This window comes from Populus nigra, chromosome 7 (genome assembly GCF_951802175.1).
Source record: "Populus nigra chromosome 7, ddPopNigr1.1, whole genome shotgun sequence".
Classification (NCBI taxonomy): domain Eukaryota; kingdom Viridiplantae; phylum Streptophyta; class Magnoliopsida; order Malpighiales; family Salicaceae; genus Populus; species Populus nigra.
The window spans coordinates 11,382,003-11,407,244 of NC_084858.1; the positions used below are offsets into that span (position 1 = coordinate 11,382,003).

The 25,242-nt window shown below is 32.4% G+C and overlaps 1 protein-coding gene and 1 pseudogene across 1 annotated transcript; one reads left to right on the forward strand and one right to left on the reverse strand.

Annotated features, from left to right (window-relative positions):
* Window positions 1–11,745: 11,745 nt before the first annotated feature.
* LOC133698306 (pectate lyase-like) lies at window positions 11,746–14,603 on the forward strand (annotated as a pseudogene).
* A 3,091-nt stretch (window positions 14,604–17,694) lies between these two features.
* Window positions 17,695–22,916, reverse strand: LOC133700012 (FACT complex subunit SSRP1-like). Its single transcript, XM_062123565.1, has 16 exons — window positions 22,666–22,916; window positions 21,891–22,076; window positions 21,407–21,509; window positions 21,105–21,241; window positions 20,789–20,872; window positions 20,612–20,706; window positions 20,338–20,446; window positions 19,884–19,970; window positions 19,712–19,804; window positions 19,353–19,550; window positions 19,097–19,242; window positions 18,874–19,021; window positions 18,562–18,660; window positions 18,287–18,463; window positions 18,115–18,193; window positions 17,695–18,026 (listed from the first exon to the last, which is right to left on the reverse strand). Exons 1-16 carry the CDS (start codon window positions 22,717–22,719, stop codon window positions 17,896–17,898), a joined length of 1,926 nt encoding a protein of 641 aa, XP_061979549.1. The 5' UTR covers window positions 22,720–22,916; the 3' UTR covers window positions 17,695–17,895.
* Window positions 22,917–25,242: the final 2,326 nt, after the last annotated feature.

The window sequence follows — 25,242 nt, forward strand, 5'->3', positions numbered from 1 at the left end:
GTCTTCGCTAAAAAAATGAAAAAATTAAATTACAAATTTCCTCAATTTTTGTTAGAAAACGGTATTCTAAACTAGTTTGTGCTAGTCATCATGTATAATGGGAATATTTCTTGTAAATGAAAGGACATGGTATTTTTGTCATATAAGTCAATAGATTGATTCCTCCTTCCCTCTTGTTACGACTTTAAGCAAAGAGCTAGGCTGACACTTGTATATATAAATCTAAATCTTGTTCAACAGGCTTTAATTTTCAAAAACTTAATCTAAAAGAACAAAATTCTTTGTTTTTTTACCCCATTTTGACCATGCACACCTCCATTCTTTGATTGTGGCCACATAATCTAAATTTAAAGTAGAAGGGTATGTGCCTAGCTAAATTTAGTCTTGGGGGGGAATAAAGAAGCAAATTGCAAGGGAAGTAATAGAAGTACTGTGTTTATGACAGTGGCAAGGAAGAATTTGGCTAAGAATGGTCAAAAGTGTGAGAATAAGTGATGTGGGGAATTCACTTTAAAAAATGTGAAATTTTGCCAGAAAGACCTGTGGTCTCTTTCTTCAAGTTGTCTTTGCTACCAGAAAATGCAATACTTGAGGCCCATTTTTTCGCCATCAATGCCTGTCTTGCACAAAACAGGTGAATATATGTGCTGGTGACTTGCAAAGAATTCCACACGTTATACCTTGGCTTTAATGGTTGACAAGAAGGATCTTACATTCGTAGCTTTTGCTTAACACCAAAAATTTCAAGTCCTCAAGTCTTTGTTTAGATTTTTTTGTCTGACTTTTAATTCTTTTTACATTACTATATCCAGTGCACATTTATGTTGAAATTTTTCTGCATATTTATATATTTAGCTGAGAATTTCTGAAATCAAGTAGGGTTTTTTTTTAAAAGTAATTTCTTAAATTTTATAGTCTAAACACCACCACCCAAATTAATATAGCTTCACATCAATATTAATTATGCTTAAAATTCATTTGTCCAAGCATATAGGGAATAGTAGTACAAGAGCAAGATGTTACTTATGTAAGCTTTGGCTAGAGCACCTCCTTAATACCTATGTAAAGTCTACGTACGTTAAGATTATGCTGTTTGCCTTTTCATTCTTGTCTCCTTGGTAGTTGATGATTCTAATTCTAATCCATCTACAACCCCACCAGAAAAAATTGTAAATATAAACGGAAACACCAAAAAAAAAATTTTGTAGGTATATTGTAATAATTTTTATTGACAGAAATTTTTATTTTTATATCCATTAGTAAATACCGAAAAAAACATTTTCTCGGTATATACTAAATGAATGACATAGGATATTATAGTGGGATTCAAAAACACAAATCATATGATGACATGATATTTTTACTAACAGAATGATCGACAAAGTTACTGACGGAATAATTTCATCAGTAATGTCGTCGGCGATATTTAATTTATAACTTGACGATCAACCCTCCTCCCCCAACCCCATTTCTCCTTTTTCCTTATGTATTTTTTCTACAACAAACAACCACCCCCTCCCCCTTCAATGTTAACACAATTCAACCTCTCACAACAAATCTAGCTACCACAATACTCAATTTATCAACATTCGTGTTTTATTAAGGATTCTCCACTTTAAGTAAGTAATTCTACCCTTTTTTTATTTGAAATCAATTTTAAAATGTTGATTTTTTTGTATATTTTTTGTAGTTTATGTACTTTGTTTGGGTGTTTACTTGTTTTATAGTTTTTTTTTCATACAAATTTGTTGTATGGATTTATGATTTGTACATGTTAGAGTTTGTTTTAGATTTTGTAAAATTGTATTTGTTTGTAAATTAATGCAACTTATGTTGTATTTTTGACTTAGGTGTTTTGTGATGAAATAAATAATGACTTATTTAATGGTTCTGTATTATACTTTGTCAATTTTTTTGCCAAGTTGAAATTTTCGGTAAATATGTAGAAATTTGAATTATGTAGATAGTCGATAATGAATTAAGAGTACTATTAAGATAGATTGAATAAGTTTGAGCTAAACCAATATTTTTTGCAAATTATTTAGTTAATATAGTTAATTAATACGTGTTGTCATCATTATTTTATATAAGTTTGATATAAGTAATGGATGATCATTCATGGATGTATAAAGATTCACCCCAAGGGTTGCAGATGATGAATTATTGTAATGAGTTTCACGGTTTTATTAATTATGCACTATCTAATTCAAGAAATATTAGTGGAGGGGTATTAGATGTCCATGTAGGTTTGATATAAGTAATGGATGATCGTTCATGGATGTATAGAAATTCATCCCAAGGGCTGCGGATGATGAATTATTGTAATGAGGTTTATAATTTTATTAATTATGCACTATCTAATTCAAGAAATATTAGTGGAGGGGGTATTAAATGTTGATGTAGGAAGTGTAAAAATAAAAAGTTTCTCGATCTAGATGTTGTAACGATACATCTTCTACAAAAAAAGTTCATGGAGAAATAAATGTATTGGTATACAGACGGAGAACCATATGTTCCTTACGATACCATGGTAGAAAGGATAGTTAGGTTAGTTAGGTCACCTTCTAGTTCTAGCAATGTATATGAAGTTATAGATGATAATAGTAATCCTTATAAGAATATGGTTATGGATGCGATGAGAATAAATTAGGGTCATACTGGTGAATATCCAATCATAAACGAAGAACCTAATGTAGACGCAACCAAATTTTTTGATCTTTTAAAAGATTCTGACAAACCATTTTAGGATAGTTGCACAAATCACAGTAAATAATTGGTCGTTGCATAGGTGTTCAACATCAAGTCAGATCATGGGTTGAGTGAGGCCGGTTATAACAGAATTGTCGAATAGACGAGAAACATTTACCTAAAAGGAATAGGCTGAAAGAGAATTTATATGCTACTAAGTACATGATGAAACCTCTCGGTTTAGGATACTAGAAAATTAACACGTGTCTAAACTTCTACATGTTGTATTACCTTGAAAATATAGAGTTGACCGAGTGCAGAACATATAAACATTCTCGTTATAAACCCATGACTGGCAGGGTAATGACTCTTGTCACATATAGAAAAATTATATCCTTCCCAATCACATCTACATTACAGAAGTTATTCATGCCACTAAAGACTATTGAGCACATAATATGGCACCAATTATATGATGTGGTAAATGGAGTGATGGTGCACCTTTTTTATGGTGGAGCCTGGAAACATTTTAATAATATGCATTCTCAGTTTTTAGTGGAGACAAGGAACATGCATCTTATGTTATCTATAGAAAAATTCAATCTATTCGGGTCATTTGTTGCTCCTTATTCTTGTTGGTTGGTGATACTCCTAGTTTACAACTTGCCACCAAGGATGTGTATGAGATCGGAGTTCATGTTTTTATCTATGGTTATACCTGGTCTTAATAGTCCAGGTCAAAATATAGATGTTTGTTTTTTTTTACCATTGATTAATGAGTTGAAGCAATTGTGGTCATTCAAAACTTTGACTTGTGATGTATTGAGAAAATAAAATTTTATGATGAATGGAGCTTTGATGTGGACTATCAATGATTTTATAGCTTATAGAATGGTTTATGGTTGGAGCATGCATGAAAAACTAGCATGTTCATACTATATGATAAATAACAAGGCATTCATGCTAACAAACATCAATAAAATGTCTTTTTTTAACTACCACCGACTGTTCTTATCAACGGATCACAAGTTCAGACAAGACTTTTTTGTTGGCAGAGTTAAAAAGGATGTTGCACCATTGCTTCTTTTAGGTGATGAATTGTATAACGTGTTATCAGAGTATGATGACATTGTATTTTGGTTTGACCTACAATTGGGTAAACTGAAGTATTTTCTAGGAGCTTCCTTATTGGAAGATCAATCTCCTCCGCCATAACCTTGATGTCATGCACATAGAAAAGAATGTATTTAGGAACATTTTCAACAAAGTTATGGACATGAAGGGGAAGACAAATGACAACATCAAGGCTAAAATAAATATAGCTTTCTTTTGTCACTGTACAAATATGAAGTTGGTTTATGTTGGATCACGAGTCGTAAAGACCAAAGCCAACATCGCCTTAGACAATAATGCATAGTTACTAATACAACCATATTATTCAATAGTTTTACCTATATTTATCTAGTATTTTGTCCATGTTTTGAAGGCACTTTTGGATGTAAAATTTGAAAAGGAGTAAATTAGAGATAAAATTCAGACCATCTTCCAACCTGTGTCGAATATTGGTAGATTTGACCTCTAGTTGATGTTTTATGCAGAACTTGAGATGTAGAGGTTGAAATGAGGTGGTTCTAGTGGCATTAGAAAGCTAATGTTCATACCTTTCTATACATATATGGAAATCATAGCTTTCAAAGACAAGTCTTGCATTCTGGCAGTTTTAACCCTCGACCATTCCGACTGAATATCTTGAGTTTGAAAAGTCCATTTAATGCAAACTTCATTTTGTTGGATTCCTAACTCAATGAACTATCAAAATATCAAATTGCAGCAGAAAAAAAGCTCATATGAGAGAGATATGATTTTCCAAGACAACCTATGAATTCTACTAGTAGACAAGTTTTATGAAGAAACAAGTCCAACTTAGTTTTAAAGCATCCAAACTGACATGAGAATTATTTCTTCGTATGGAAAAGATCTTTGTATGGAAATTTAATTTTCTAAGTTTAAAGTCAAAGCTTGAAGATTTTATGCATGACTAGTTTTTTTTTTTTAGAAAAATAGTTATTGTACTACTTCAATGTAGATTATCTACTTTGGAAAGGATTATTTTTTGAAGGATACAAACAAATTAGAGGGATGTGGGGATTAGAGTTTCCTGTAAAATAAAAAAAAAAGAGAAAAAAAGAGAAGAGGGCGACCAGAAAGAAGAAGGAAACTCTCACCATTTTCTCTTATACTCGAAATTATATTTTCATCTTTTTTTTTCTCTTCCTTAGTTTTTTGATAGACATGCAAGGTTAAATTAATTGCCTTGGTTGAAAGGATACAGAAACCTCCAGATTTTAAAAACTATGAGATCTATTCTATCTTTTCTTTTTAGTTTATATGATGAGTATGAAAGTTTTTCTATGTTTATTCTCTATGATTGTTTAGTTTGATTCTTAGAGCAGACTATAAGTTATTATTCTAAACCAATCTATTACTAAGTTTGCTATCAAAACCAGAGTTGTGATATTAAACTTGTGAAGCGACTAGGTTTAATAATTATAGCGGATCTATGTTGTTAATCTTAGGAAAAACATTCAATTAAATCGAACATAAACTATAGATAGTTATGTTGTCTAGATTTATCAATCTATCTAGTTCTTAAGGTTGCCATTGAATTATCTTATTAGTATGGACACTGTGGTTGTTTAATGATTAGGGTTAGTTAAACTGCGGATCGGTTAACTGACTAACGTTAAGGAAAGAAAGATATTTAGAATATAAATTGATGTATCATTTCAATGATCAATTTTGATTTTTATAAGTGGACGTTTACTTGAGACGAATGTTTTTCTCTTAATCGGTTTCTGTTTATTTAATATAATTTGATTATTTTATTTTGTTTACCATAACATAGCTTAGATAACCTCAACACCCTGACACGACCAAAAGATTGATGTCTTCTCCCAAGTGCAGGAGTGTCGAAGTAATAAATAACCCGGCAAGACCGGGGTCGAACCACAGGGAGGTTACTTGTATAAATTATAAGCCACAATAATACTACAACAATAGTAACAACAACAACAACAATAATAATAATAATAGTGATAATAATAATAGTGAAGAAGAAGAGGAAGAAGTTGATGAGAACTTTGAGATGAAAGATTAACGTAAGAATTAAACAATGATAACAACAAATGTCAAGGTTAGAGGATCCACTAATGGTACATCAAACAAGTATAGTATAAACTCTTATTATTCAACTGGAAACCACACACAAAGGAGGTTCCAATCGGATTATAAATTGTTAACATGATTACATTAGTTATCTTATTCGAATAATGCTAATACTTGTAAATGTTGTCAGGCATTCATGATTATAACTTATGTTAACAACAAATCAAGTTCCTTTCATAGCTCAGGTGTCGGTTATACCATACAGTATGGGCTATGAAAGTGCCAAGTATTTGTTGTACCAAGTGTTATACAACATAAATCTAGATTAACCATTTAACAAGCAAAGTATTAAAAGTGAACAAGATAACAAATATAAAGCATGTTAGTATCCAACATTAAGGTCCATGTTAAGTTTATATTATACTTATTCTTACACCATTAGTGTACCCTTTTCACCTTGACATAATTAACTTAGCTAGACATAATGAAAGAAAGAAACATAAATAAACAAGGAAAGGAAATGAAAAGCATAAGCAAGAGATTAATATAAGCAAAACTTAAGCATTACAAAATATAAAGAGAGAAAGCAAGAGCATGATCTTGATCTCAACACCAAGATGCCTAAATACATGGCAAATGCCTCCTTTTATAGGCCAAAATTCGGAACTATTGATTTGTTGACTAATTGATGAGTGGGTGGCCACATCTTGACTTGGTGACAATTCTTATCTTTTTGTTTGCCAAAAACGTCATTGATGACGTCATAATTTGAACAAACTTGAATCATGAAAGTTCTAGGAAATTGTCTCATCTTTCCAGGGTAAAAATTTGAGATCATTTGGACTTCTAGAACTCGAGATATGGGCTGAACACTGAACAGTGTCTGGGCTGCAGGACAGATTCGGACTTCTTCTTTGTTGCTACAATTTGGACTTGAAAACGGCCTTGTTAAATCTTGGGCTCCAAATGAAAGTTGTAGGCCTATGTCTTATCTTTCCATCCATATAAAATGGACCTAAATCCAAGATCTACAGCTCCAGATATGACCCAATTACTGAACTGTGTTCCAGTTTGGACTGCACCAGCATCTCTTTGGCCATCTTTTTGTCCTTTCAATTTCAATACTTCAACTCATCAATCAATTCTTTCATTTATGTGATAGGCCTGCATTTAAGATGAACATTTACCATAAATTAAAGGTATCTTATATAATTAGATATGTTATTATAAAACACGCTTTAGTTAAGGAGTTATTGATACTTCAAGTGCAAAATGATGATATAAAACCTTGATAAAAATGCACTTTTAAGTACTAATCACACCCCCCAACATTAAAACATCTAGTATAAAGACCTGAACTAAATCTTTCTCGTGGGATCGACCTCTTGCTTGCTCTATAATATCTTATTTGTTTAAGCTAGGATAATTAATTTATGTGACCGCAAAATTGCAATAGTTACTTGATTACCAATAGCTTAAAAGTCTGTATTTTCTTGATGGATATGCCTCAAACATATCAAGGTTGATGAATTTAAAGAATTGCAAATTGTATGGAATGAAGAGCCATGACTATCACATGTTTATGCAAACACTCATTCCATTAGCTTACCAAGATTTTTTTACAAAAGGAGATATGAGATGCATTCATGAAGATTAGTAACTTCTTTAGAGATATACACTCCAATAAGTTGCTGACACAACACATGAAGAGGCTTGAAACTAATATCGCTCGAACAATATGAAAACTTAAGATGGTATTCCCTCTATCATTTTTCGACCCGATGAAGCATCTATCCATACAATTGCTGTTTGAGGTAAAAGTTGAAGGCCTAGTTCAATATATATATATATATATATATATATATATATATCCATTCAAAAGGTTAGGGTTTACATATGCATCATAATTAAAATTTTATTATCTTTCTTTGCATATTTCAAAACATTCATTTAATAAGATTAGTAACTTCTTTAGAGATATACACTCCAATAAGTTGCTGACACAACACATGAAGAGGCTTGAAACTAATATCGCTCGAACAATATGAAAACTTAAGATGGTATTCCCTCTATCATTTTTCGACCCGATGAAGCATCTATCCATACAATTGCTGTTTGAGGTAAAAGTTGAAGGCCTAGTTCAATATATATATATATATATATATATATATATATATATATCCATTCAAAAGGTTAGGGTTTACATATGCATCATAATTAAAATTTTATTATCTTTCTTTGCATATTTCAAAACATTCATTTAATACTATACAAGTACTTGTTCAACCTTAAGAGAGAAGTAAAAAACAAGGCACATATTGAGCTTCGATATGTAAAGCTTATATTGTTGAAGAAATCTCAATATTTATCTCATACTATTTCAAGTTTCAATTGAGAACAAAAGTCAATCGCATTCCAAGGTATAATGATGGTGAGGAAGTGCTTACGAGTGAGAATTTGTCAATATTCTCTAATCCTTGACAACCCGTACCAAAAAATACTATAAAGGGAAGATATTGTCAGAAATAAAATTCAGACAAGCACATAATTATATGTTATTTAATTGCAACGAACTAAGACATTTTATTCAGTAAGTATAACACTTAATATGTTGCTATTTTTGAACATTTTATCTCTTATAATATCATAAAATGATACATTGTTGAATTCCTTGCAGGCAACATCATCAATATTTTATGTCGCAAAACTCACAGCTGACTGAATTCCAAATCTTTTTATTACAAGATGAATAATTTTTGTAGTTCAGAACACAAGTACTATTTAATTATTCTTATCTCTCGAGATACTTAATTTCATTACACATTTCTTATTAGTTGTTCATAGTTGTATTTCATGTACCAAGTTTATCAATCGGGAATGAATGTTAGTGTTACTTTGTCTTTATTATGTCTGGGTCCTGAAAGAAAGATGAAGTACTACAATGAGAATTTTATCAATGGACATGTGTTTCATACTAAAGAATATGGACATGGAAGGAAGACATATAACAATGGGGGTTTGTGTTAAAGGATCGACTTCTAATAAGTTTGAAGTTGACTATTATAAGAAGTTGGAAGAGTTCATTGAAATGCAATATCATAACAAGCAGAATAAATTATTTTTATTCAAATGCTATTAGTGTGACACCACTGAAAGAGAAATCATAGTAGATCCCCATTATGGTTTGATTGAAATTAATTCAAAGGCTAGACTCTGCAACGGTGACGATGTCTTTGTTTTCATCAAACAATGTCAGCAAGTTTATTACACATACAATCCTTCCTTTAGAAAAGATCGTTCAAGAGTTGACTGGTTATCTATTGTGAAAACCAAACCCAAGAGTCGTGTCAAGGTTGTTTAGGATGACAATGATGAATTAAATGTGGGAGATGATATCTTTCAACTTGGTGAGTTAGTTGATCCATATCGATTTACTCCATCTAATGACTTAGAAGAAAATTCAAATTTTCACATCGTCAAGAATATTTTTATTGATGTTGATGTTGAGGAGTTGAATGATAGTTTGAGCTCTAGTGGACATACATAAGTCGATGAAGATGATAATGATGAAATCAATATACAAGATTACGATGGAGATGAGGACGAGTCAATTGATGAAGAAGAAGAGAATTCTGATTAATTTGCACAACTCTAATGTGTAATACCAGAAACTATAATGTAATATTTATAGACAAAACTCACTTTAATATAATGACAATGATGTTAATTTATTATTGAATGACAAAGAAACATTTATTTTATTATTGTTATGTGAACTGGTGTTATTATGCTGTGTGTGCAGCTGTGAAATTAAATATTTGCAGAATGAATAGATAGGGAATACATATACAATTTGGCATTAGACACTGTTTTACACTGATGAAAATACTGACAGATTGTACATTACATACGAGTATACCGACAGAATGTATTCATTGATATATTTTAGAGAACATGAGAATTATTCCCCTTCACACTAGCATTGTTCACAGTGTTCATTTACATAAGGGTATACCCATGAAATATGTATGTTGGTATATTCCAGAGACCATGAGAACTATGCCTCTTCACCCTAGAACTGTTTAAGATGTTTATTACATACGGGTATACCAGCAGAATGTGTCTACTGGTATATTTTAGAAACCATGAGAACTGTTTCTCTTCACCTTGGCATTGTTCATGGTGTTCATTACATACGGGTATACCGATAGAATGTGTATGATGATATATTCCAGAGATCACGAGAACTGTTCACTTCTCAATGACACTATTCACGGTATTCATTACATATTGGTTTACCGATGAAATGTGTCCTAACCAGCCCAATATTGAAGGATAAGATTAAAAAATTAAATCAATTAAAAAAATATAAAAAAACCTGAGTCAATCCACCAAACTCATGACCCGAGTCATCAAACTGAGATAACCTTATAGAAAAAAAATATTAAAAAAATGACTTGATTTAACTCGGATTAATTTGTTAAATCCATGACTTTGGTCTTGAGACTAAGATAACCACATAGAGAAAAAATTAAAACAAATTATAAAGCTCAATTCTCAATCGTCTCTATCGCCTAATGTTGAATGATGAAAATTGTAAAAATTTTAATTAAAAAAATGACATAAAAAATAAGTCAAGTTAACCCGAGTTAACTGTTAAGCATTATTACCGAGTCATAAGACCATGATAGCCTAATGAAAAACAAACCAAAATAAATTATGAAGTCTAATTTCCAATTAAATACAATATTAATTAATGAAATTGGGAAGAAAAAAAGTCAATTAAAAAGGAGAGAAAAAATGAGTCGAGTAGGTCAACCCACAACCCGAGTCATGAGACAAGGACAACCCAATAAAAAGCAAGTTTAATGTTGAAGAACTCGTGATCCAGGTAATAAGACCAATTTAACCTCTTAAAAAGAAAATAAAAAAAAAACAATCTGATTTAACTAGGGTTAAAATACCAAAACCTGTGACCTTGATCTTAAGATCAAGGTATTCTCATAAAAAAAACTAATCAAAATAGATTATGAAGTTCAATTCCCAACCGATCAAATGTTGAATGGTAAATTTTTTTTAAAAAAAATCAATTAAATAAAAGAAAAAAAAACTCGAGTTAACTTAGGTTAATCTGTTAAGCATTATTCTCGTGTCATAAGATCATAATAATCTAATGAAAAGTAAACAAAGCAAATCATGAAGTTTAATTCTCAATCAAATTAATATTAATGGATGAAATTGGAAGAAAAAAATCTGAGTCAATTAGGTTAACCCGTCAAAACAGGTTAACCCATCAAACCTGGGATCCGTATCATGAGAGTACGATAACTAAATAGAAAAGAAATTAATATTAAAAAATGAAATTAATAAAATATTAATAAAATAGCAAAAATATAAAACAAAATAAAATATTATTTCAATGAATAATACTTAATGAGGAATAAGCAAGTAAAATCCCCTTCTTTTTTTAGTTTAGTTTATATTCGATGTAAATAAATAAAAGACACCCAAGAGATAAGCTGCGTTTTTAAACATGAAAGTACCCAATGATCGATGTTCAATATTATAATTCACAATTAGATTTGGTAATAAAAATTGATGACTCTATGTATATCTAGCAGTTGATAATTAAGCTGATTGTACTAATTAATATATTTTTAATTAAATCTTTCTTGGCTAGCTAGCTAGTTTTAATGGTCTTAATTCATAACAAAATCGACAGCTATCTAGCTAGCGGGCGCAACTTCACTAATTAATATTCCGTGTCCAAGATGTGTCTAAACCGTGTTTACATGATGGATGTGTTTATGTGTGTGTGTGTGTGTGTGTATATATATATATATATATATATATATATATATAGGGGCTGGGCATAATAGGCTCAGCCATTTTTAAGAGCACCCTTACTTCCCTCCAATTCTCTGTTGATTCAAGCCGCTAAGGAGATCCATGCATGGATGGATGGATGGATGGATGCATGCATGCCTGCCTGCCTGCCTGCCTGCGAAACAAAAGAAATTGAAGAACAACAAAAGAAAAGAGAAGAAAGAAAACTCTGCAACAGCTGATCTAGCTCATTGTTTGGAAGCTGCAAGGCAGTTCTAATTATTATATATCGATCGTTGGTCTAAAAACATGGTTGATTATAAGCTATTTAAAGCAAGGATTTGATAAAAAAAAGCATTGCTTGCTGGCATGGAGTCGACCATGCGCAAAGTTGAGACAGGCGTGAAAAAGAAGAGAAATTGCTGGCATGGAGTCAACCATGCGCAAGGTTGAGACAGGCGTCAAAAAAGAAGAGAAAATAGTTTGCATGTATATTAGCAACATAGGGTCTCGTTCGAGACCATTTATTCTCCTTGTTAGAGACTAATCGTCAGTCAGTCAATCTTTGTTGCTGTGCATGTACTGTCAACCATTAGTACAGAATGGTATTCCTTTCTCTACGCTTCTAATTTTAGATCTCCCAAGTTATTGGATAGTATTTAAGCATGCCCACAACGTCAAACCTATGTGTTCAATTCATAAACCAAACACAAGCTATGCAGATAGCTCAAAAATTCACCTAGCTAGGTTCAATTTTTTCTGGTCTATTTCGGTCTGAACCCATAAGAAGATTTACGAACCCACCGCGCCAAGTGGTTCAACCGTATACCTTGATCTATAACGGACCTAGGACGTCCAGGACTACTTTTGGTCAGAACTTGTTAACATTCATAATATATTACATACAAAGAAGATGGCAGTGGGTAAGGCCATGCTGATCTTTGTTTTTACTCTTGCAACATTGATTCCAAGCCTGTTGGCAGACATTGGCATTTTCGACGATGTGTGGCAAAAACGAGCGCAGGATGCTAAGAAGATGACATTGGAAGCCTACGTACCCGACCCGGAAGAGGCAACCGATGCTTTCAACGTTGAAGTTAACAAGTGAATTCCCAGCATCATTTTCTCCATTTCATTATTGATCATCAGTACACAATGTATCACCATTTATTTAATTTATAAAGTCTTAATTTCTCTTTGAACTAAGAAGCAAGCGCCTAGATCGGATAAGATATATAGGAACTTGCTATACTAAGACGATATTTTTTGTTACAGCATGCAGAATTAATTTACATGGCACATTTATGAAATATTATAATGATTTTGACAATCTTTTTTCCTCTTCTTTTTAATTGGGGGAAGATACTCTCTTGCAAAGAATAGCAGCAGCCTTTATGGTGCTTTTGGGAGCACAAACATCACTAATTTGGACCTTGATGGTGATGATAACGATAACGATGCCGATTTTGAACAGTTCGCTAACGGCACTAGAAGGAACCTGAGGCAAGGGAGGAAAAAATACGCAGGTCCATGCCAGGTGACCAACCCAATTGACAGGTGCTGGAGGTGCCAAAGGAACTGGGCAAAAAACCGTAAGCAGTTAGCAAAATGTGCGCTTGGTTTTGGGCGTAGGACTACTGGAGGAATGGCCGGAAGGATATATGTTGTGACAGATAGCTCGGACAACAATGTTATGAAGCCAAAACCAGGGACTTTGCGTCATGCTGTGATCCAAAAGGAGCCATTGTGGATCATATTTTCAAAGAACATGAACATTAAGTTGTCGAAAGAGTTGATAATGTCTAGCCATAAGACGATTGATGGGCGTGGGCACCATGTACACATCTCTTATGGAGGTGGCATTACAATACAATTCATCCATAACGTAATCATTCATGGAATTCGCATTCATCACATTATTTCTACTAGCGGTGGGAATATTAGGGACTCCGTGGACCATTATGGAATCAGGACCAAAAGTGATGGAGATGGAATTTCCATCTTCGGCTCCACCGATATCTGGATCGATCACGTTTCCATGTCTCGCTGCACCGATGGACTCATTGATGCAATTATGGGATCCACTGCAATTACCATTTCCAATTGCCATTTCACCCACCACAATGATGTAAGCTACAATATCATTTCTTATTTAAAACTTAAATATAATTTTTCTTCTTATTTATTGCAGAGTGATGGCGATTTGATATATATTGAGAATTGCAGGCCATCTTGTTAGGAGCAAGTGATAGCTACTCAGGCGATCATCTTATGCAAGTCACGGTTGCATTCAACCATTTTGGCCAGGGGCTTGTACAGAGAATGCCAAGATGCAGATGGGGTTTCTTCCATGTTGTTAACAATGACTACACTCATTGGCGCCTGTATGCTATTGGTGGCAGCAAACATCCTACCATTATCAGCCAGGGTAACCGCTTCATCGCACCACCTGAGAGTCATCTAAAACAGGTAAACAAAACAAAATCATGCATCCCATTAATTAAATCCCATATATAATACGATAAATACATGTTCTGATGATACCTGCAAATTAAATGCAGGTGACCAAGAGGGACTATGCAACGAAGGGAGAATGGAGTAAATGGACATGGAGATCAGAGAACGATCTAATGATGAATGGAGCCTTCTTTGTTCAATCTGGCCAACCGAGAACCAAGAAACCGAACAGGAAGTTCATGATCAAAGCCAAACCCGGTGCAGTTGCTACAAGGATGACTCGCTTTGCTGGGGCACTTGATTGCAAACCAGGTAGAAAATGCTAGAAAGATCAAGTCCCATGGTTATCTGTGGAACCCTAAACCTCACGAACAAGGACATGTGAAGGAGAATAATTTTAACGTTGTTGCTGTTATCAATTTGCGTGTTTGTTGGGAGGTGAAATTGGAATCGGAGGGCAAAATACGAAACCAAAAAATGTAAGCATTACAATTAATTATTAATGTACTACGTTGTGTTGTCTGTACAACTTTCTTCCCTTTCTTATTTACTCAATGAGATCAGAAACCAAAATATTAATACAATTAATCAGTCTAGTTGGATTGAATTGACTAAGTTTTATGAATAGAAAAGTAAAATCTTGATCAAATCTTTTTTCATTGAAGCTTAGTTGCCAAATTGATGCAAATTCATGGACATTTTGGGAGGTTATTCCAAGTTCATGTGATAAAACCACTAAAACAGGCAAATTCTAGACTACATACATTAAAATTAGTGAATATTAGCTAGCATCAAGTCCCAACTGCTCTTCCCTCCCCTTAATGCTAGGTTTTAAGTGTTTTGATTTTGTCTCTTTTTGGACCATTTAAAGATAGTACAAAGAATTCGTCAGTTTTTTCTTTTGTTTCACTTTAGCTTTTCACTCTCTCTTTTTATATATAAAAAAATATAACAAAAAACATTAATATTCAATATCGTTAAGTCTAAATGTAAAACTAGATGTAAAAAATTTAGATTTGGTTGTAATATCTGACTCAAGAGTAATATTTTTAATATTAATAATAATATTAAACTTGTCTGACACAAGTTCTTATAGTTTTTTATCCATTAAAATCAAATTTATAGTTTTTCTTTGATAGTAATAATAATTTTTAAAAATATTATTAATAATAATAATAATGATAACAACAACAACAATAATAATAATAATAACTTGGATTTGACGCCCAGCCAGACTCAAGTTTCTAGAGTTTGGTTCCCCTAATAAGAAAAAAATAATAATATTAAAAAAAATAATAATATTAAACTTGTCTAATCCAAGGTTTAATAGTTTTTAATACCTTCGAATCAAATTTATTGTTTTTCTTCAACATTAATAATATTTTTTTTCAAATTTAATAATAATAAAAATAATAACAATATTAAGAACAACACTAATAATCATAAAAAAATAACAATATTAAGAATAACATTAATAATCATAATAAGAATAACAATAACAACAACAATAACAGTAATTTTAAATTTTACCCTTCAAATAAAATCTATGGTTTTTTTTTTTCAATAGTAATATAATTTTTTAAAAATTTATTAATAATTATATTAATAATATTAATAATAATGACAATAATCATATTTATAATATTAAATATGTCTAACTCAAGTTCTTATAGTTTTTAATTTTACCCATTAAATCAAATCTATGGTTGTTTTTCAATTTTAATAAGATTTTTTTCAAATTTATTAATTACTATATTAGCAATATTCATTATAGTAAAAATAATAATATTTTTAATATTAATAATAATATTAAACTTGCATGACTCAAATTTAAGGGGGTCTGGCTGCAACGCTAGGCCCAAGAACCTTGGGTTTGTCTGCAACACCAGACCTGAGAGCCTTGGATGTATATATGGCTGCAAGGTCGTGTCATAAAAGTGCGATAACCGAATAGAAAAAAAAATTAATATTAAAGAATGAAAAAAAATAATTGAAAAGGAAAAAAAAAATATCAAAGCACTTTTTCAATAAACAGTGCTTTGTAATGAGGGGTACTGTAAAATCTCCTCATGAGATCACAATAATCTAATGAAAAGTAAACAAAACAAATTATGAAATTTAATTCTCAATCAAATCGATATTTAAAGAAAAAATTACAGAAAAAAAACTAATTACAAAAAAGAAAAACAAATATGAATCAACTGGGTTAACCCACCAAACCTGAGATCTGTATCATGAAAGTGTAATAATTAAATAGAAAAAAAATTTAATATTAACAAAGTAAATCAAATAAAAAAATTAATTAAAAAAACTATAACTAAAAGCATTATCCTTTTTATTATGAATTATATAGTATAATTCATAGTAAAGAACCGATCTCTTTTAGTTATAATTAATGTTTTATTTATTGTGTGTATCTGAATTACGTCCATTGAGATTTATGAGGTGTCCCATATTTTATGTCTCAATTAGTTTAAGAGAAAAATCTCAATCAAGCATCCATTTCTCAATTATATTAAAAATTCAAGAAAAACAATTATGGCATTAGCTGAAACACCTTAAGAGGAAAAAAAAAAAAACAACAACAACAAACTTAATATATTATATTTTAACACAGTTCACGGCCAATTCACATTTAAAATGAAATGGGGGTTCACAGGTTTCTTGCATGTGGATTTCACAGGTTTTAGGTTCAGAGATTTAACTGAGTTTAGAAGAAGAATGTTTTTATTTTTAAAAAATTTATGGTTTTTTTTTTAAATTTTACTTTATTATTTCTTACAATTTGCCTCATTTGGGATTAGTCACAGTTAATAACTAGAGTTATTAGTGTCAAAACTTAAAATAATTTATTTTAATTTTATTTTTTAATATTTTATTTATTAGAAATTGATCGTTATACTGTTTTGTTTTTCCTTTTCTTTTTATTAAGTTATACTAATCATGAGATTAACAGGTTAACTCGGATTGATTAATATTTTTTTCCGTTGTTTTTTATTTTTTTTTTTATTTTTTTTTTGTTTTCTTCCTTCAATATTAAATTAATTGATAATTAAACTTTACTATTTTATTTAATTTGTTTTTAAATATAGTTATCATTGTATCACGACTAAGTTAAAGGTTTTGAATAGTAATCCCAAGTTTTTTCAATATATTTTTAATTATATTATTTTTTCATTTTACAACATTTTATTTATTAGAGAATAAGCTTCAACTTAAAATTTTTTTCTTGTTCTCATTTAATTTATTAAAAATTAATCTTTTTCTAGCTAACCCAATTAAATTGAAATTTTGTTTTGTTATTTGTTTTTCAATTTTTTCTTTCATACAAATAAGTATAGATCAAATTCTTTTTACCCTTTTCTATGTTTTTTTTTGCCAACTTATCTATCATTGTTAGATATTTTTTTTGTTAATATTATTTAAATAATCAGTTGGACCTATGACTCAGAGTATAGAACTTTATTTTTTTTCTTAACAATTTTTTATGTAGAAATTTTCACGGCGGGACATATCTAGTTACGATGCTAAGCCATGAAGATTCCTCTGGTAAGATGGTTAGTATAAAACCATTTCATTGTCTTTAACCCGAGGAAAAGGCACCCAATTCCTGACTGAAAGCAGCCACAAAAGTACCAACAATGTCTTGGATGATTCAAGAAAAAAGGCACCATGGAAACATAGAATTCTCAAACCAATGGCATGAAGACATGAAAATCAAACATAAGAAAAGTCTTAGAACATAGGGCTTCAATCTATTCAACTGTCAGACTCGTATCCAGAGTCCACCATCATTGGCTGTGGGTTCTTGTTCTTGTAATCATTGACTTGCGATTTATACCGTTGTTTATCATCTCGAGCCATTTCTTCGTACGGTTCTTTTTCCTCCGCTGCATTTGAACAGGTAAGAACAAACGGTGAAATATTTTTAATATTGGCGAGATATCTGGGGAATAACCTACAAAAACAAAAGCAAACCTGACATAGCATTCCACTTGTCCGCAAGTGCTTTTGTAATCTCCCCAAACACAATTCCTGGGTTGCTTTTCTTCACATTCTTTTGCCAAACACAATAATATAATTAGCATACCCCAAACAAGCAAAGAGCAAATCATGACCAGAGATTTCAATGGAACAGCAATGAACCCACCTCCCTTTCCATTTGCGAGAAGAACACGTAGGCAGATTTTGATCTCTTCGGTGCATTGGGATCCTTCTTCTTTTTTGGTTTTCTCTTCTTTTGGCTTTCCTCTCCATCTCTGCTTTTCCTCTTTGTAACAGCCTTGGAAGATGAAACCTCCCTTTTAAAATCCTTTTTTCCAGGGTTCTGCAAATGGCCATTATTTGGAAATATAATCAATCGAATTACCATATAGCAAATCCTCTTCAATAGGGCATGAAGGTAAAGGAAAATAAATGCATTGCCTCTTTCTCATCTCCACTTTCACTGGCATCAGATTCTTCCTCTCCAGAATCATCAGTAGGAGAACCTCCATCATCCTTCCCGAGGACAAAATCTTCATCCTGCAACATCACCATGCTTAGATTCAATTGCATAAATGCAAAACTGTTAGATCTCAATAGAGGCATAGGAAAACTGTAGAAAATGGAGTGCAAACAAGAGTGGTGCACATAACGCTATGTATTTACATTAAGTGAACCCTACAATTAAAAGATACTGTAGCTACAAGCTTGCAGGAGATGCAGCACAAAATTCAAAAATAGAGAGGAACTTGCCTCTTCATCGCTCTCGTCATCACCAGCTTCATTTCTAATGCGTGCAAGATGTGGATCAACAGCATCATCATCATCATTCTGAAGAACAGCAGCCACTCCTTTTGTGGTCTGCATATCTCCCAGGTTCATAATTTTCATGCCCTTCCCACTGTATGATTAAATGAAAGGTAAAGCCATTGAAAACAGTGTAAAATCAAACTGTCAGGTGAGAAATAAACCAAACCTTATGAAGTCAAAAAGATTATGATATTCATTCCTCTGGATGTTACGGAAAAGATGTTCTTGTTCCGTTTTAAGTCTTATAAGAAGATCAAAGTAATGCATATTTGAGCCACCAGCAGCATGCCTCTCAAATTCAACATAGTCAATCTTGTATGACGAAAGACAAAAAAAATTAAAACAAGCATGTACAAAACCAATTGAAATATATCATATGCATATCAAAGAACTAATCAGGAACAAAATTTGCAGAGCTATACCTCCTCATGAAGAATGAGGGTTGGAGGTTTGGGTAAGAAGAAGAAGCTCTTCTCAAGTGGGTACAGGACACCATCTTCAGCTTTCAGCGATGACTTCACAGCATAGCCATCTTGACAGCTACGGAATTTTCCTGGTCTAGTAACTTTGGCACTAGACAATCCACGCAATATAGTGGTGAACACTTCATGAATAAGTCCCTATTTATCCACAACACAAATAAATTTTATATGCAAACTTGCAAGCCAATCTCTCCTAGATTAAAATATCCACATCACAAGAGATGATTACCTTGTTGCAAGAAGAAGAAGAAGAAGAACACATGAAGCATGATCGAATGAGAATGTAACTAGGTTATTACCTTGTAAGATGGCTCCAACTTGTCCTTGTACTTTGTGTACAAAAGATCTTCACTCATTGACAAGTTGCTTTGAACTACAAAGTCAGTGTCGAACTGTACAAAATAGAATAATGAATGCCAAACACATCCAAAAACACAAACTGATGTTCAAATGTAATACAATCAATAATACCTGCAACACGATATGCGGGTATAGAGTTTGCCCTTTACGGATAGGTGGATCAAGAGTCACGACAACAAAGGTGTGTGGCTGGTTAAACTGTAAAAAATCAATCAAGCTCACATTAGATTCCATTAGCAATCATTTGATAGCGTTTGGTTATTGTCTCAAGATAAAAGAGACAGACAATAGGGACAAAAATATGTTTGGTTGGAAAGATAGGGACAAAAACATAAAATAAGTCCATCTTTAGGACGGTTTTGGAGTGAATTTCTATACAAAAAGTACAAAGAGACATGTCCTCTTGTACCCTTTGTCCCACTATCTCCGTCTCTCTTATCCCGAAACAGTAACTAAACGCTATCTTTCATGAACATGATTGATTGAAATCATACCAAGGCTCTAAGGAAATCATCATTTGAAACATACATATGCTTATATAAGTGGACAGGTAATTAAAGCAAACCTTTGGAAGCAAAAAGAGGCGGACAACACTGCTATACTGGATTTTGAAATCATTAGCCTGTCCTTGAAGCCGCAGGAAAGACAAATGAAGTTCAACACTGTACCGACCCCTAAATTGAAAAATAGTTTTACAAGTCACATATGTATCTAAAAGAGTAGCATTAAAGAACCAGCAGATGACATGGATTGAGTTATGCTTTTGCATGGAAGTACATGGGTGAGCATGCAAGTATGCATGGGTGGGTGGGTGGGGGATCAGGGTCTGCGATTTCTACCTTGGTGTGAGGATTGCAATGCCCTCAAATGTAACAACAGCTTCTTCACCCCCAGCACCAACATCTGCCTTTTGCACAATTAGGTCACGGAAAACCTAAAAAAAAATCAATTGACAAGAAATCAGTAGATACATAGGACATAAAAAAGATGATTGTCATAACAAGGAAGAAACTCACCTGAGCAGGAGGATGATTTTCATCACCAATATATTGGGTATTGTTATTAGGTATGTGAAAACTTAGCTCCATCAACGAATCTTTCTGTAAACATAACAAAATATAATTACTAAATGATAGCATCAATCCTAAACAAGAAAATATAAATGCAGAACCATTATTTTCTACTAGGTACTTATGCAATTCTGCAATGAAGAAAACAAGAATGTGATAGAGGTGACCCCTGCATATAATTCTGGATTGTGGACCCATATGCATGAAATGTAGCCATATGGCTTGCACTGTTCAGAAAGGACAAATAGCACTATAAACAGACCTCATTTGCTCCAGTAGTATCATCCACATGGAACTCCAAGATGACATCATTTTTCCCTTGCATCTGTGTTTGTGAAACATCTGCTAAAGATACCTCAAATGCTTGCTTCGAACCAACCAAAAATGTAAGCATATTTCCTACAAATGATTGGAAGATGTAAGCCAACAGCACAATAAAGACAGAATAAAAGAATGCCATACCACTAAAGAAGCTAACTACTGTCATAAACAACAAAGGCTATAAAGAAAACTAAAGGGTGAAAGACAATCCAGCAACTAGGCAAGTCCAAAAAAGTTACCCACCATTTAAGTCAACTTCTCCCCAGTTACGACCACTGACAGATAGCTGCTTCTCTTCTGGTGTTATTCCATGGCTTTGGAAAAAATTGGTCAAGGTAGATAAGTCCTACATGGCCAACAAAAGATGAGCAAGGTAAGAAATTACAAACTATAAACATCAAACTTACAAGGAAAAAGGAAATTGAAAACTTCAGTAGAAGTTGTAACTAATGAACGGTCACTGACATGCACCAGGGCTATTGTGATCATTTAACAGACCCACAAACTACATACACAGAAACTTAAATGTGATGAGAAGTTCATGAAGCCATGCAGGTAGGGATAAGCTAGGTTACAAGGCGGATCAATATATTCAAAATTTGAGAGGAAAGGCCATAAATTACCTTAATTTCCACTCAAATTGAATACACACTCTCTGAACATGAAGACAAATGCACAAATAACTTCTGACTATAAAAATAAGATATCAAGGACATTGGAGAAAAACCTGATCACGAAATCCAGTAAACTTGTACCAAGGTCCACCTTTAATTAGAACACTGAGTTGATTTGTCCTTGGGACCTTCATCCATGTCACTCCAAGAATGTCAGCTCTATCAACTTCAACTGCCTTACCACCCCCTTGTTTCTTCCATAGAATCCCCCCTGGAGATATCTTAAGGTGTCCAGGGTTCTGAATGTGACAATATGAACATATATGAGATTCCAATTTTCAATTCTCTTCCTTGCTCTCCATTCAAAAAAATAGACTCCAAATTTTACAAGGCATTTCAACAAATTAGGGTAACAATACCATGAACTCACTAAGAAATCACATAAATAAAGCCTCAAATCTAAAAAATTAGTGTATCGATACCAAAGGTATCATATTGAGTATAGTAGGGTTTAAACTTAAGAAATGGTTATTATAAAACCACTATTTCATTATCCATACTAACTTTTCTCAGCAACCCGTCAAACCTAAACCTTAAATCGCTTTTTTTTAATAATCTTTTGAGATTGTTTGCCAATTATTCATAATTTGTTCAATACTCCAAATACGAATTAGCCAACTGATTAGGGTTTCATGAACAACAATATAAGCACATGATTTTCCAACCCAAAACACAGACAAAGTAGGAATTAGAATAAAATTAGGGTCTCAAAAAGCAGAATTGAAATACAAAAAAAAAGAAAAGAAAAGGAATTAGGGTTCAAACAAGGTATGGTTTCAAAATCGAAGAGTAAAAGTAATAAATTTAAGAGAGAAAGAAGGTAATTACAGTGCCTCCACGGCCTCCGAGAAAGATATTATTGAAGAGATGACCGTCCGTCATTGCTCCTGCAAAACTTTTATTCAGAAAACAGAGAGAGAAAGTGCGTGTGTGCGCGCGCACGAGTTTCTGCCTTTTGGGAGGGATTTTCTTGTCTTTTAAATCGGGAAGGCATGAACGGAGCGACTCCCGTACCCTTGGATTTGAGCGCCAAATTGCCTTTTGTGTGCCGCGTGGGAAGGAAGATGGAAACAAAAGCATATGGTGGCAAATTACATGTATTTTTTTTATTTGAAGATTTTAATTTGATTAATTGTACTTGCAAAATTTCTTAGATTATATAAGTTTTATTACCCCAATATTGACGTGGTAATTATATTATTTTAATTTTTTTATTTTTTTTAGAGATAATGATATTATGAAATTCTTATATATTTTTTATTTTATTATTTTTCTTACCAAGATGTGTATAGATATTCTTGTTAAATATATCTAATACATGCAATGAAAAAAATGGGTGGTCATTCGTTTACCTCTTATACGAACCTCGTAATCATGTAGTCACGTAACCCATGCGTGGAAAAGACAAATCCTAAAATGCTAAAAAAATCATGTTTGATAGGAATATGACATAAACATTACCTAAATCAAAGTACTAATATTATTGGTCAATCAATGATTAATGAATCATGAACAAGAAGTATAATGAAGAATGTCACGAAGTCAGTTATATTCTGGTAAGTTCGATTGTTCTTTGTTTAAACAAAGAGAAAAATATATTGTTCTAATCAAAACACCAATTTTATTCAATAATCTATGGCTGCTAAATTTTGCAGCAAAGAAAACAATATATAGTCCTCCTAAATAACCCTAATTAAAAAATATGATGCTAAAATTTGGACTTTAGAACGGTTATGATTTAACTTAGTAAGGTAGAGACTTTCTCACAAAAAGATATTTATCTTGAACCTTAGAAAAAATCAACGAATAGAAACCCAACTTAGAAAAAACAATCAAACAACAATACAACTTACCTTAGGTTAGGTGCACTAGATGTGATGTATCTTCCCCTTACACAACTAGTCCCTTACCCAGACTCTCGCAGACCATAGGTTTTTAATGACCATAATACTAGGTGACGACTCCTAAATATTAATCATAGTTTTATGATTAAATCCAAAAAAACCCTTCCCAACACACCACACCTCATCAAGAGGCACGATAAAAGTCTTTGTCGTCGACAACGATGTCGCGGCGTGACCCGCGATAATAAGAACCATATCCTCTAACTCCACATATTCACATAGTGTTACAACTCCACAATATTCAAGATCTTGCAATTCAGCCCATTCAAGAACTTAGTCAAAGTGGCCTCCATATCCTTTACTACATTAGCTTGAATTATTGTGATCCTCATCTATTTATGGTACTCATCACCACTCTTTGTTCCTTGGCTCAAACACTGCAAATTTTGATACCATTTTCTATAATAATGACTAGGGATAAAACATCTCCTCATAATAGCCTTCATTTCCTTCCAAGTCTCAATAAGCCTCTTACGATTCCTTCTGTGACTTAACACAAACTAATCCCACATACAATGGCATAGTTTATGAACCCAATTATGATAAGCTTAATCTTTTTATCCTCTAAATAGTTATGACAATCAAATATAAGATCCATCTTCTTCTCTCACTCTAAATATGTCTCAAGATCATTTTCCCATTGAAACAAAATAACTTTCATCGTAATGTTATCCAAACTCTTATCTACCCCCATCACACGGTACCTAAAATTACCCATAACTCCTATCATCTCCTTGGCTAAACTATCAATCTTTCATAACTCCCCTATACCTATGGTTTCTAAGATGCCTAAACTAATCTTTATGGCCTAAAGTTACACTATCATAATTCTCATCACCCATCTCATCAAAATCATCGTCAACATTGGGACTAACACGCCTTTCATACTACCTAACATTATTTCCACGCTGATCAACCCTATTTCTCAAACCATCAATTTCAGCATCAAAACTTTCCCTTATCTCTATCCTATCCTCCAAATTGTCTATTACTCTATTCAACATTTTCCATCTGTTGTGCTAACATTTGAATTTGAAAAGTTTGATTCCCAATTGGTGTTGTTGTAATGGTGTTTTATGAAATCTTTAAATCTATAAATATTTTAGTGATAAAAAAAAAATATTTCCTCACTCACTCCCTCACATGTTTACTCTTTTCTTGTGTTTCACTCAATTGGGCTTTTCATTTAGAAATTCAACACAACTAATAGAACAACTTAGTAACGCAATCCAAATATGTGTAATGAATCAAGAAGTAAGAAATATATGAAAACAAACAAAGAAAAAACTATAATTACAATTTCACAAGTAGCAAGAAAATTCATACAAGATATGGATGTTTTTTTAAGACATAAAAAAAAATCAGAAGCAAATATTATAAAAACAACTTGATTAACATCCAAATACCCTGAACAACACTTTAGTATGCTACCTAAATCAATAGTAGCAAAGCAAGTTTTAATAGTAGACACATATCAAACTCGTTTTTTTACAAACTAAAC